This window comes from Orbicella franksi, chromosome 5 (assembly GCF_964199315.1).
Source record: "Orbicella franksi chromosome 5, jaOrbFran1.1, whole genome shotgun sequence".
In the NCBI taxonomy this organism is placed as follows: Eukaryota; Metazoa; Cnidaria; class Anthozoa; order Scleractinia; family Merulinidae; genus Orbicella; species Orbicella franksi.
The window spans coordinates 18383986-18397517 of NC_138149.1; the positions used below are offsets into that span (position 1 = coordinate 18383986).

General features: G+C 35.6%; 2 protein-coding genes across 2 annotated transcripts in view; one reads left to right on the forward strand and one right to left on the reverse strand.

Annotated features, from left to right (window-relative positions):
* Positions 1-13532, forward strand: part of LOC145487512 (bifunctional purine biosynthesis protein ATIC-like) — a 168558-nt gene that overhangs the window by 76526 nt on the left and 78500 nt on the right. Inside the window, exon 10 of the mRNA XM_081466330.1 lies at positions 2883-2972. Within this exon, the coding sequence (XP_081322456.1) occupies positions 2883-2972 (90 nt within the window). The remainder of the gene's footprint in view (positions 1-2882; positions 2973-13532) is intronic.
* Positions 5205-13532, reverse strand: part of LOC145487527 (uncharacterized) — a 572009-nt gene continuing 563681 nt past the window's right edge. Inside the window, exon 2 of the mRNA XM_081466350.1 lies at positions 5205-11629. Coding sequence (XP_081322476.1) covers positions 5815-7008 — 1194 coding nt within the window. The 5' untranslated portion in view covers positions 7009-11629 and the 3' untranslated portion in view covers positions 5205-5814. The remainder of the gene's footprint in view (positions 11630-13532) is intronic.

Genomic DNA, 13532 nt, shown 5'->3' on the forward strand with positions numbered 1-13532 from the left:
TTTTTTCTTTTTGGTTGTTCTCTCCTTCACTTCTTTGACGTCCATACAATAAACAACTTGCTTCTGCAACCATTTTGAAAATATGGACGGTGCATCTCTTCTGGACTTCCTGTGCAACCACTCTTGGTATGCAATAAGGAGAAACTCTGGTAACTTTTCTTGGACAGCAATGTAGAGTGTAGATATTCCTGCTAGCTCTTAATGCTGGTCGCTATCCTCAAGCTTAACGACAACGTGAGTTAAACGATCCACAAAAATATCCAACTCATTTAAAGGGGCTAGGTCACACTGTTTTAGGTAATTTTGTTTGATTTTGTTAATAATTATGAGCTCTAAACGTCAAATTGGCAGAGCAAGAGTCTTTCATTTGCAAAATCATGGCCACATAACAACGGAGAATGATTTTCCAGCTGTGTAAATGACATTTTGATATAAACTGATATAAATTTGTAAAAAGGGGGGCTGACGTTTTTCAAATTTACCCAAATACAACCCATTTTAATCCTCTCCAGTTTTGTCCATCCATGTCCCTTCTTGGCTTTCCTGTGTTTTGTTTGAGATCTTCTATAGTTTTGAGCCGTTTTTTTGATATTTTATTTAATTCTATGACCATTTGATTAGTGCTGATATTGCCTAAAATTGCATGACCTAGCCCTTTAAGTAAGTCTCCTTGACAGGCGACGCATGCAAAATGGCTTCAAGGTTATGTTGCAAAAGTCGCTTTTCACCTCTGTATTTCTGGTCAAGTTTCTCCTGGGCAGTTTGGTACTGTCTAGATGTGTAGCCTAGCCACTCAACAACTCGTAATGGCTTGCCAGATGGAGAATTTTTTAAGCATGAAAAGCATGGTAAAGTTCCTTTGACGTCCTATGTTTCAGCTTATGATTTCTGTACGGGACTGTATCTCTTCTTGTGTGCTTCCTTCTGGGATTTCTCCCTCGAGTTTTGAAGGGACAAATTGTCCCTTTGGTCGTTTTCAACTTGGAAAATTTTCTAAGTTGTAGTGGTGGGATGATTTCACTCCATCACTCCTTCACTCCTTCATTGGGTCACTTCCTGTTAGAAATTTGGAATCCTGGAGGGGAACTCCAATATCAGAAGGTTAGGATGCTCGTTGGAAAATTTGAATTTAACTCCTAAAGAAGACTAATGCGGGTGCTGTTTGAGCTTCATTAGACACCAAGTGGGAACCCCACCGAACTGGGTTTAACTTTGTTGAGCGGACGAGACGCAGTGCTGTCCGTGTGGTACTATGACTCTGTGTTGATAATGTTTCTTTGTTATTGTTATTGTTATTGTTATTGTTATTGTTATTGTTATTGTCACTACTATTGCTATTGCTATTGCTATTGCTATTGCGATTGTTATTGTTATTGCTATTGCTATTGCTATTGTTATTGTTATTGTTAGAGCAGTTTTCATTTGAGTGTCGAAAGTAATTAGACAATTACTTTGGTTTTGGTTTTGGTTTTGGTTTTACTACGGTTGGAGATTGGCTGAGTAGTCTAATTGGTAAGAAATTGGTTTGGTTTTTGTTTTATGACACTCAATTAAAAACTGCTCTATTGTTATTGCCATTGCTATTGCTATTGCTATTGCTATTGCTATTGCTATTGCTATTGCTATTGCTATAGCTATTGCTATAGCTATTGCTATTGCTATTGTTGTTATTGCTATTGCTATTGCTATTGTTATTGCTATTGCTATTGCTATTGCTATTGTTGTTATTGCTATTGCTATTGCTATTGTTATTGCTATTGCTACTGCTATTGCTATTGTTGTTATTGCTATTGCTATTGCTACTGCTATTGCTATTGCTATTGTTGTTATTGCTATTGTTATTGTTATTGTTATTGTTATTGTTATTGTTATTGTTATTGTTATTGTTATTGTTATTGTTATTGTTATTGTTATTGTTATTGTTATTGTTATTGTTATTGTTAAGATCTCTCAAAAGGTGACGAATGAAAAAAATAGGAATGAAAATTAGAATCCAATTATACTGGCTTTTCTGATCGGACAAGAAGCCATATACTTGTAATTGTCTTGGACAAGGATCACCAATAACTTAATGAATGTTTTCAGTGGTATAACATCTCCTTGTGTGTTCTCTTAATGTCGCGTTTTGCCAGTAGACTTAAACGTTAACTTAAACTTAACCTACGGATTAAAACCTCAAGTCAGTGGCATCATAATTTTCACTGTTTACAGACGATCCATTTTCCAAGTTGAGTGGCTCATAGCCACTTTGATTTTATAAGGGACAATTTTTAATTACAGTGGAGGACTGTTTGTGCATCTTACTGTTGAATAAGCATATGTTTGTTGAGTAATTGATCTAAAAAATTAGGGCTTAAAAAGAAACTATGGGAAAGAAACATGTCTTTTGAAAAGGTATGACATGTCCATTACAACATCATGTAACAGCCTTTTGCACCTTCAAAGGTTTCCTTTGCTTCCTAAATAAATGTAATCATGCAAAGTATTGACCACCATCCACACTTTTCATATTATTTTCTTCAGTTTAGCTAGTAAAAATAATGTTGGTGAAATTATTGTCTACCGTAACACTCTATCTTTCCCAAAATGCAGATAGCGCTGAACATTGCTTAAAAACAACGGTAAAGAAGGGCAGCATTAATTGTAAAGCGTGTAAAAATTTGCCTCCCCATTACAAAGCTGATATGCAGGTACTACATGCTGCTTTTTATTTGACAGTCCTTTCAACTGACCAAAGTGGTGGTTCCAAAAGAGAATACTGAATTTAACATGAATGGTTTCATTTTCTTTTCCCAGTACCAAGTCTTTTTTATACAAGCCCAGTTATTTTCAGGACCGAATATTTTTTGCATACAAAATAATTGATTTGCAATCTCTTTTAGGTTTCAGATGGTATCATTGCTCCAGGTTTTGATCCAAGTGCACTAGAGGTTTTGAAAAAGAAAAAAGGAGGGAAATACTGTATTCTTGAGGTATAGTTCATCTATTATAAAGTGAAAAACCATCAACTTGTTAACTTAAGGTGGCTGGCAAAAGTCTCCAGCACCTTCCAGCAGTTAACATTACGAAAATGGCCGAGCAACCAGGGTTAAACATATCAAAACAATTCTCTGGTTGAAAATTTAGGTTTAAAGGAGCTTTTGGCTGCCGACCTACAGCCTTTGACGAATGATCAAAAAGACGTGAATGAACGAATATTTCCAGAAAAAGTGTGAAAAAATAAAAGAATAAAAATGCATAATTAATGTGGTGATAACAAACAGGAATTTGGATAAGGAAAAGAGACTTATTTAAAAGAATAACATACTGTCTTGGTAGTGGTCTAGAATTATTGTTCACTTCATTAAATTTGGCAGTGTACCGTGACTCGAGAGTTTTTTTGCACATAATAATCACCTCTGTCAATTGTGACTGTGAACGGGAAAACGTACCTTAACGCTTATCCGTTAAACGGGCGCTAATGGACGGATAGTTAACAGTAATCACAGCATTCTAACGTTTTGTCCTAACGGTCTAACGGTTATCTAAGTGTGCCTAACAGATGATCAAAGTGTTCTAATGCTCTCTCCTAACGTTCTAACGGCTAACTAAGTATGCCTAACGGATGAAGAAACCGTTCTAATGGTTGCGCAATTTGTTCTAACAGATGACTGGAGCCGTTTAATGGTTGTCTAATGGTCTACATCTAAAGAGGTTTAATGGTTGTCTAACGGTTTACATCTAAGGACTTCTAACGAACGAATAGCGTAGCTTTTAGTCCGATGTTAGAAACACATAATCGTGCCAAACCCTTATTAGTCTTACACTCATGATTTTTAGAAAAAACGAATCACAAAGGTAATTTTCAAATTGATAACTCTTTTTAACTTCCTTGTGCGAAAATGTTTCCCTTGAAGTTGTTGATGAACTGTTCTTAGTCTCAAGCCAGTTTTGTGAATACTGATTTCTAAGATTTTTGTTTATTTTTAATTGACCATTCTTGATGTGTTGCCGTGTTACTGGTTCTGTTGATTCTGTTACTTGATACCCCCTAATGATCTCTTCATTAATTGTAACATCAAAGAAAGGTGTAGAAGTTGTTGCATATTGAAATGCTTCACGTAACAAAACGTTGCTACAAGAATGCTTCAATCTTTGCCAATAACTAAAGATTGAGGCTTTTATATCAATGCTTGAAGGGTTCCTCTCAAGCTCTGCCCTGCAGGCAATATTTTCTGTATACCATGGGATGTTTAGTGTTTGTTTACAGAACTTAATGTGGACTTGTTCAATTGTGCTTTTATCAAAATGCGTTCTGTATGACAATAGTTCTGGTCCCCAAATTTCACATGCATAAAGTAACACGGGTTTAACAAGGGCATTGAAAAGTTTGTTCTTAATCGCAATAGTTGCTGAATCTGAGTTAGAAAAGGATCTTTTTATTATCGAGAGAACTTTTGTTGCTTTTTTGCTGAGAATTTCTCTTGCATAGGTGTAACGACCGGATGAAGTCATTTCTACACCTAAATATGTTTGTTTATCGACAATTTGTAAAGTTTCATTATTGTATTTGAAATTTGTATTGTTTTTGTTTTGCCCGTTACCACTAAATATGATTATGTTCGACTTTTTAGTGTTGACTTTGAGCGTCCATTGCTGAGCGTGCTGATGAATTACATTGAGCGATTGTTACAGCCCTTCCGGAGAAGGACTGATTACTAATAAATCATCTGCATACATTAAGTAGTTTATAGAGTGATTCCCTAACATCACACCTGGAGATTTGTTCTGTTTAAAATATTGCGGTAGATCATTCATAAATAACGAAAATAAAACTGGACTTAGGCCATCACCTTGTCTTATCCCTTTGTTGCATGAAAAAAGTTCGGTAAGCGTGTTTTGATTAATTTTAACACAACTCCTAATTGACGAATACATAGACTTAATAACATTCAAGAATTTTCCTTGAATTCCATATTTGTGTGATTTATGGATCATACCGGATTGCCATACGCTATCGAAGGCTTTCTCGTAGTCAGTGAAACCAACATAAAGTTTCTTGTGATGTTTGATGTATTTATGGAGTAATTGCTCGAAAATGAATAAACTATCCGTGGTTCTAGAGTTTGGTCTAAATCCAAATTGTTCTGGATTTAGAACATTATGTTGCTCAATGAACTTACTCAATCTTTTTTGCAAAATTGATGAGAATAGTTTCCCTAAGCAGCTGGTTAAAGTAATTCCTCTATAATTGGCTGGAGATTTCTTATCGCCTTTTTGTTTGTATATTGGTTTTATAACACCAATGTTCCATTCAGTTGGGAAGGTGCCATTTTCAATGATGTCGTTGAATATTCTTTCTAGAGAAGGCATGAGATAATACCGCCCATGTTTGATCATTTCATTCAGGGTGGTGTCCGTACCAGATGCCTTTTTATTTTTGAGTTTAGATATTTGATCATGAATTTCTTTTGCAATGATAGGCGTGTCTAAAATTTCATCGGTCATAGTTGTTGTTTGGTCAGGATTGTTTGGAAATATGACGTTTGCATTCATTTCTTGCGATTCATCATATAAAAGGTTTTGAAAATGTTTTATCCAATCTTCTGATGAAGTATCGCAACTTTCTTAGACCGTCTCATTTTTACGAATTTTGTTTATTAGTTTCCAGAATTTGCCGCTTCGGTTGGAATTCAAATTGTTTATTTCATTTAAAAGTTGATTTTTATATGTTTTGTACATCTTTTTTACTAGCGTTTTGTATTTCTTTTTGAGGGTAAAGTATTCTTGTTGCAGTGATTGAGGAGCTGTGGAATTTATTTCCTTCGCCAGTTTCTACAGCTTTTTCTTTAGTTGTCTGCAAGTATTATCGTACCGTGGTTTGTGTTTCATCGTACATTTTCGCGTTTTACATGATGTCTCCAGGCTTAGTTTTGCAACTGATTTTAGTATTTGATTGAACTGTGAAATCTCATCATCTATTGAGCTGTGGTGTGCTGCATTAAAGGATTGAAGCCTGTCTTGAATATCAATACTCGATAATGCACTTATGAATTTATCTTTGCATTCTGACTTCCAAAGAAACTTGGTGAAGCTGTTTTGTGGAAGCGCCCCCTTTCTTTGAGTATTTTTTGAGGCGTTGTAGTTCATGATATCACGATTACTGGAGGCTAATTTGAGAACGATTGGACAGTGATCAGAATAAGGTGTCAAATGCTGTATTTGAAATCCTAGCACTGTGTTTTGAAGATCTTCACTGACTATTCCGTAATCAACACTGCTTGCTCCATTGGATTGATATGATGTTAGCTTGCGGTCTAGATCACTTGTAGCTCTACCGTTCAATATTTTCAATTTGTTTCCTATACATAATCGTAATACTTCGCCTCCTAGTTTGTTAACGGTATAATCTCCGTTGTTTTGTTTTGGCCAATTTTTATTGAGATTATATGCATCATCATCTGGCAGGAAATTGCAACAATCATTTTCAATAAAGTCATTTAAAGTTCCAGTCCTAGCATTTAAATCACCAAGCAAAATGATTTTACCTTGTTTGGAATACTTGTGTGTTTCTTGTTCTAAAACGCTTAGGACGTCCTCACCTGCTTTTCGCTGAGACTGAAGGGGGGGTAAATAAACCGCCGCGAGATAAATGTCTGAATTTATATCAAAAAGCTGTCGTTTTAGGTGACACCAAATTATGTTTGGAGAGGCACTCTTTATATGAAAAACAAGGTCTGAATGTTTATTCTTTATCAAGACAGATACTCCGCCTTGACCTCGTTTACTTTTCGTGCTCCGTACAGTCGAGTGGACTATGTAATCCTGAAACATTAATGACTCATCTTTTGCCCTTGTTTCTTGTAAGCAAATAATATAGAATTTTGATAGATTAGATTTAATTGATTTGATATTTAATTTTGTATTTGAAATGGTTTGATTGGTTGGTTTTAGCCTGGTTTTGAGTCCTTGAATATTCCATGAAATTATATTGAAAACATTATTTTGATTTAACCATGAAGAGTTCATTTGAAAGAAAGAAAATATATATATATTTATTTATACGATCAACAAAACCCGGAAAAAATAAATGTAAGCTTTGATAATACTAATAAGGAAATATAGTACTTACTGATTATCGGGGAAATATAAAACTAAATATGTCTCACAAAAGTGTCTCAGTGTCATGATAAGGCTTACAGCTGCTTAACGTTTGCCAAGGCTTGTCAGCAGTAAGTTGATTAACTGTTGCGCTGGACCTGCGTTCCTCCACTGTGAATTTCGTTTTTTTCTGCAGTTCTGTTGGTTCCACAGGAATGGCTTTTCCTGAAAACGGCGCTGTTTTGAGTGGTCTGAAGTGGCGTCGAATGAGTGTCCATTTTCTCTTGCCCATTTTTTCATAGAGCCAGACATCCAAGGCCTTGTTTGTTGTAATGGATTCCGTCTCGTGTGAAGAAACCGGGGTCTTTCGCGTCTACCTCGAGGAATACTGTATCCATCGACTTTATGTATTCATTAACTTCAGTTATTCTCGGACTGGGTGCATGGTGGTTGGGAGGAATTTCACAGAAGCATATTTTGGCGTTTGGAAATTTATCTGCAGACTTGATCTTTAAGGTGTTAAGTTTGGTTTTAATTTCATCGGTTGTGTTATCTCTAATGTTGTTTGTGCCTAAATGGTAGATGACGCGTTTGACAGCTTCATTTGGTGTGGGCTCGTTGTTGATGTACGCAATGACTGAATCAAGTGTCGCGCCACTAAGAGATCCAATGCCCATGGCTAACCTTCTTCTATTTAGACCTCGAGTGTTTGAATCACCAAAGATGATCGTATCTCCAACAAGCTTAACGTCTCTAAAAACTTTCTTTGTTTGTTCATTTTGGCCTGTAGTTTGAATATTTGCGTCTTCTTGTGGTGGCTACGAATACTGTGATTTCCGGTCTGGATTTTGAATATTGCCTTGAGTTACAAGCTCGCCTTCAAATAAATTTTCTTGTATAACATTCGTTTCTTTTTCTAAATCCTCGACACGTTGCAGGATAGCTTCATTTTCCTTTAATAGCGTGCTGTTGTTTTGGCGAAGCTTGTAATTTTTGCTCTTGACTTTCTCGAGGTTTTCTTCCGATTCCCGAACATGTGCATACACTTGCACCATGTCTTCTGTCATTTTCTTCTTTAACTCCTGATACTGATTTACCTGATGTTGCAACTGATCTTCCAAAGATTTACACAGTGTTTGTTCTCTTTTAATGTTCTCCTGACAGCTTTCAACTTCGATTTTGTAACTGTTGAGTTCAGCTGTTAAAGATTTCATGCGATCATGGACGTGATCAAAATCTTGGAGCTTTAATGTCATGCTGTGCAATGTCTCCTTGATTGTAATATTTTCCTCAATAACCTTTTCTATTGAAGATTTCAGTGTTTCAAAAACTCTGTGGTCCTGATGACCAGGTGGAGTACTTGGGAGGCTTTATGCATGGAAACACTTCTCGACACCATTCACCGCACTGGTTTCCTTGGATTAGAATACAGCATGTTGTCAAATAAAAGGAAATTGTTATGCTTCCTATCTTGTCTGCCTTCTTGTTCGTGGCGCCACATGTATTATCTGCATGTTCTTGTATTTGTGCCATCATCTTGGCTTGATAATCGCGTTTGCTCCACTCTATATCGCGAGGAAGACTTGTAATGTTGTAATGTAGTGAGTGAGTGAGTGAGTTAGAGATGTATGTATGTCACACCAATCAGATTGGACCTACTGTAAACAGCCAATCAAATTTCTTGTTGTAAAGGTAAATGGTATGTGAGAAAATTTGATCCCAATAGAGTTCAGAACAGCCATATTTATTTTTCTGTAAAAGAGGAGGAAGTATTCATATATTGGGTTTACTTCAACATTTTCTGTGGGTATGGCTGAGGATTTTAGTTAAATGAACGAGATGAGCCTTGAGGTTTGAAACAGTTCGTGAGTTAGTAGTATGCAAATGGAACGGGATATTTTCATTTTCAGTTACAAAGGTAACTTGATACTTTTGTTTTTCATGAGGAGTCAATTCAATTAGGGGTCACAAATCATCACCTCTAGTTCTTAGGACATGTTTTAGAGGGGATGAGATGAAACAGTTCTAACGTTTACAATAGTAAGTGCGGGTATGGATTGTTTTGTTCTTGTTGCATGCAAATATAATGAGATATTTTTGTTTTTTAGTTAAAGTGTAATTTGACTCTCTTGTTTTTCACAAGGGAGTAAATTCAATAAAAGCAGACAAATCGTCACCACTCTTTCCCACGAGATGTTTGCTATCTTTAGTAACAAATGGTAACTTAACACTTTTGTTCTTTATATTAAGGAAATTCAGTCAGAGCTGACAAGTTATCGGCTATTGTTCCCAGGATATTAAACCAAAAAAACTTTCATTTCTGGATGGTTTTTACGTCTCTGCAGTAGCAGTTTAATAGTTTTATTTGATGACATTCATTTCAGTCTGATATTTTTAAAGGTAAAAAGTATGAAAACTGTTCAAATGTTCTTTTAAGACTGCACGGCACCAAGTTAAAGTGCAATTTAATTAAATCAGACTTTCAACATGTCAGAGGTTTTTTTCTCTTTCTTTTTATTTTCGGTGAAGTTGTGTTGTGTTATGTTGTGTAAAAAGGGTAAACTTATGACTCACATAAAATGCGACAAGAAGATCTGTTAGATCTTATAACCACACTTTTAGAATTTAACTGTTTGCTTAGCACTACCGTCGGAACGCAGTGCACATTCCAAATCAGTCATTAATGATTCTTTTCTTACTGTAGACATCACATCACTTGATCAACACAAACTGTGTTATTGCACCATCAGTGGTAGCCGTTGACAAATCTCCGATGACGTAATGGTCTTAATCTAGAACTTTCTTTGGGATATGTAGGGGCATGAACGATATGAACGACACGATAATAACACTATTAACAACAGCTTTCTTTCTTAAAAGTCATGATTAAATTTAATTGGTGTTTTCCACGACTAAAGGGCTAGCAAAGTAGTCACACAAGTCATATAATTTAATAATAAAACTCTATCCTGACCGACGTATTGATTTTGGTCACTCCAGTGACCACAGATTGAAAATGTGACAGAAAATTGGCGTTACTTTCGATTCTCACCAAATTTGGACAGTGGGATGATCTCATCATTAGCCAATTACAGCCCATTTTTCAGCTCTTTTCGTCATATCCCCCCCTCGGGAAAATTTTGGCAAGTTAGCTAATTTAGTATGCAAGCCACCACAATGGTGGTCGCCGTTGGCGAAATGTTCATTTGCTCAAAATTGGGGCAAAATCTTTCAGAGATGGAAGTCAGGACATTTGCAAGGATACAGAAAGTAATTTGGGACCAGTAACTGGCTTCTAAGGCTGAATTTATCCAGAAGTAAGCTGTATTTTCGTTTTCGTCCCAAAAGCCACGCGATGAAATATTGGCTTGTTCTGCTGTCTTGTTCTGTTTTTTCTCTTGGTCTTTTTTGTAGCCCGCTGAGGCCAGTCTTTCATCTAAATCAGTTGAAAAAAGTTCGAAAAAGATGTTCCCATTCAAGTTTAAGCTCTCAGGCAATAATTCTGGAGTTTTTTGGCCGGAATGTCGGCTTTGTTATGTTTGTATTTTTCGGTTGCTATGGGCGACCGTTGCTTCCTTTGTTAGGTCAAGTCTGGGGAGTGAGGTCACAAAAAAATTCTAATTAATTCTGGTTGTGTTTGATTTCGCTGAAATTTTAACATGATAAAGCTGGATTGTTAAGGAATAGATTTACTGTCTGCCGATGTGTGGTAGCTATTAACGCTAAAGTGATATATCGCTTCGAAATCAGGGTTTTGAAGAGATTTTTTTGCAACGTATGGGTTCGGCATGATTTTGTAATCGGAGGGTTTTGTTGACCCCGAAGGAAAAAATATCCGGAAAAGGTCATTTCATCAACGATTCAAACGAATATAAATATGTATATGTTCTGAGCTAAATTTCTGGTGAAAAAATATAATTTTTGATGAGCGCTGGGTTTTTAATTTTTTCCCGCGAAAGTCAGTATCAGAGATGAGATTTATTAATGTTTCAACAGCTTCTGGCGAGCAAACATCACAGGTTGCGTGACTCAAAATTTGGCCGAATGGAAGCTTGGGTCTGGTCGCCGACAAATCTACAAAAAAAAAACCACGGGTAAACCATGAACCGCGCTTGGCCCATGGCCGCACGGTTAAAAAAGTCTCTAAATTAACTTGAGTATTTTTCAGCAAAAATTCCTCTTGGGGGTTGGAAGGGTTATGTGATCGGTGAGTGAGGGAGTTATGCATGTGCTCATGTCACACCAATCACAGTGCGGGTTGTATCAAAGAATGAATCAAATTGCCTGTTAGAAAATAAGATGGTATCTACATTAATCTGGAGACATTTCAGACTACTGTAGTTTGTTCAGTCAAGCATTGTATGGCTTGCTATTTAGCTATCTTACCATGACTGATGCAACATCGCATGTACATCATAAATTCCCAGTTTGTTTCATGCTGTACATCGCAACCAAAAAAACTTGTCAAATTAACCAAATCGTTACTGTAAACAGCTCCATGAATGCTCCTATCTCTGACACTTCACACAAAAAAATAACTCTTGCATGCCTTGCATGCCTGTGTTTTTAACATTCCACGGGTTCCAAGATAACTATTCCTGTGAATCCAACTTTTTACATTATTATCAAGTTTTTAGCACTATTCCGAAATGCTTATGGTCTCTAGCCAAATGCTCCAACACCATCAACAAATCATTCTTTACCCGAAATGATATCTTTTTCCTGAACAAATCAACCCAAATTAATCTGTATAAGATTAAGTCAAGGGACTTTTACAATTTTGCTGAACATCAAGATTCACACTGAAGAACAAACGGGCCCTAGACGTTGGAGCAAAAAACTTCCATTGAAGAAAAATGAATGGACTTAGATCTTTAAATCACTGAAAAACATTTGTAAGGAAAGTAAACTAAAAGAGTTTCAATTTAAATTAATCCATAGAACGATAGTGACCAAGGAAGAACTATTCAGATTTGGTATTAAGGCAGACGATGAATGTCTATACTGCAGAGATAAAGATTCAATTAGAGCACTCTTTTATTGAAAATTATGTACGTTTACCTAATGTTAATTGGAATGTTAATTTTCATTTAAATAGTAATGAGCATCTTTTTTGGGACAAGAATTTCCATGTTTTTAAACATCTTAATGCAGCTAAGAATTGTCAAGATAAGTGTGATGTTCCTAGTTTTAAAATTCTAGATCGTGGCAACACATATTCTCAAATTAAAATAAGGGAGAGTATATTGAACAGTTGAAACCTGAAATTGACAAACAAGGCGACCTTATTAGTTTATCATTACATTTCTAAATTTATCTGCTGTACTTTACAGTTGATATTTTGCACTTTGCTTTTGTTTGTTCCTTTAATTTAATTGATTAGTTTAAATATGACTTAGTTGGCAGTTAACGAATAATTATTTGAATTTATAAAATTTCATTGTATAGTAGTAGTTATATATACTGATCATTTTGTAAACTTTATCTACATGTTTATAACTGCTGATGATGATGTTTGAAACATCGAAACATGTTCCAAAAATTTAAAAGCTATGTTGTGTTTTTAAAGATATTTGTTTGCCAAATTGTTTACGCAAAAAGTCTTGAACTGGTTCAACCAAGTGAATGCATGCCATTATGTTTATTCAAGCAAGTCAAACAGTCTGACCATCTCCATTCAGGAGTTTATCAGTAAGCTACTCATTGAATACTATCTTGAAAATTTGTCTTAATTAAATGTTTTATTGAGAAGTACGCACCCCTCCTCAGAGTCAATATATGGCATTTCCTACCCCCCCAAAAAAGAAATAAAAATGAAAAAATAATGGAAAAATAGTATTATACAACCTGCAATGTATTTCTAATACGATAACTTTTATTATCAGCTGTAAATAATATTTTTTAGGCAGTAAGGACATCATTCTTTTGATCATATTTGTAGGACATGATAGAATTTTATTTCAACTGGAATATTGTACTGTGAGTAATCTAGCTACTTTGTATAACATATTGTAAGTACTGTAAGTAACTATATGTTCAGCAAGTAATGTAAGGACTTATTGTAAGTAGAGTATTGTATTGTTAATAGTGTAAGTGACCCATATTGTAAGTAACGGTGTATTTTTGTGCAAGTAATGTATTCAGTATTGTATTGCCAGCGTAACTAACTCATATTGTAAGTAACAAAAGTGTTGCTCTGTAAGTAGAGTATTGTAATGAGACCTACATTGTAAGCTATGTATGTAGTAATTGTGTTTTGTAAATTAAAATTATTGAAAAAAAAGGTAAGGTTGAGAGGCTAAAAAAGAACTACAATTCCAACCAAGGCTAAACATAAGCATTATCCAGGGAAAGAGGAGTTTGGGTGAAGACATTAATTCTGGCAGAATCCTGGGTAGGCAAAGAGTAGGACAAGGGCAGAGTCCCTGGGCATAAACAGGGGCATTACAATC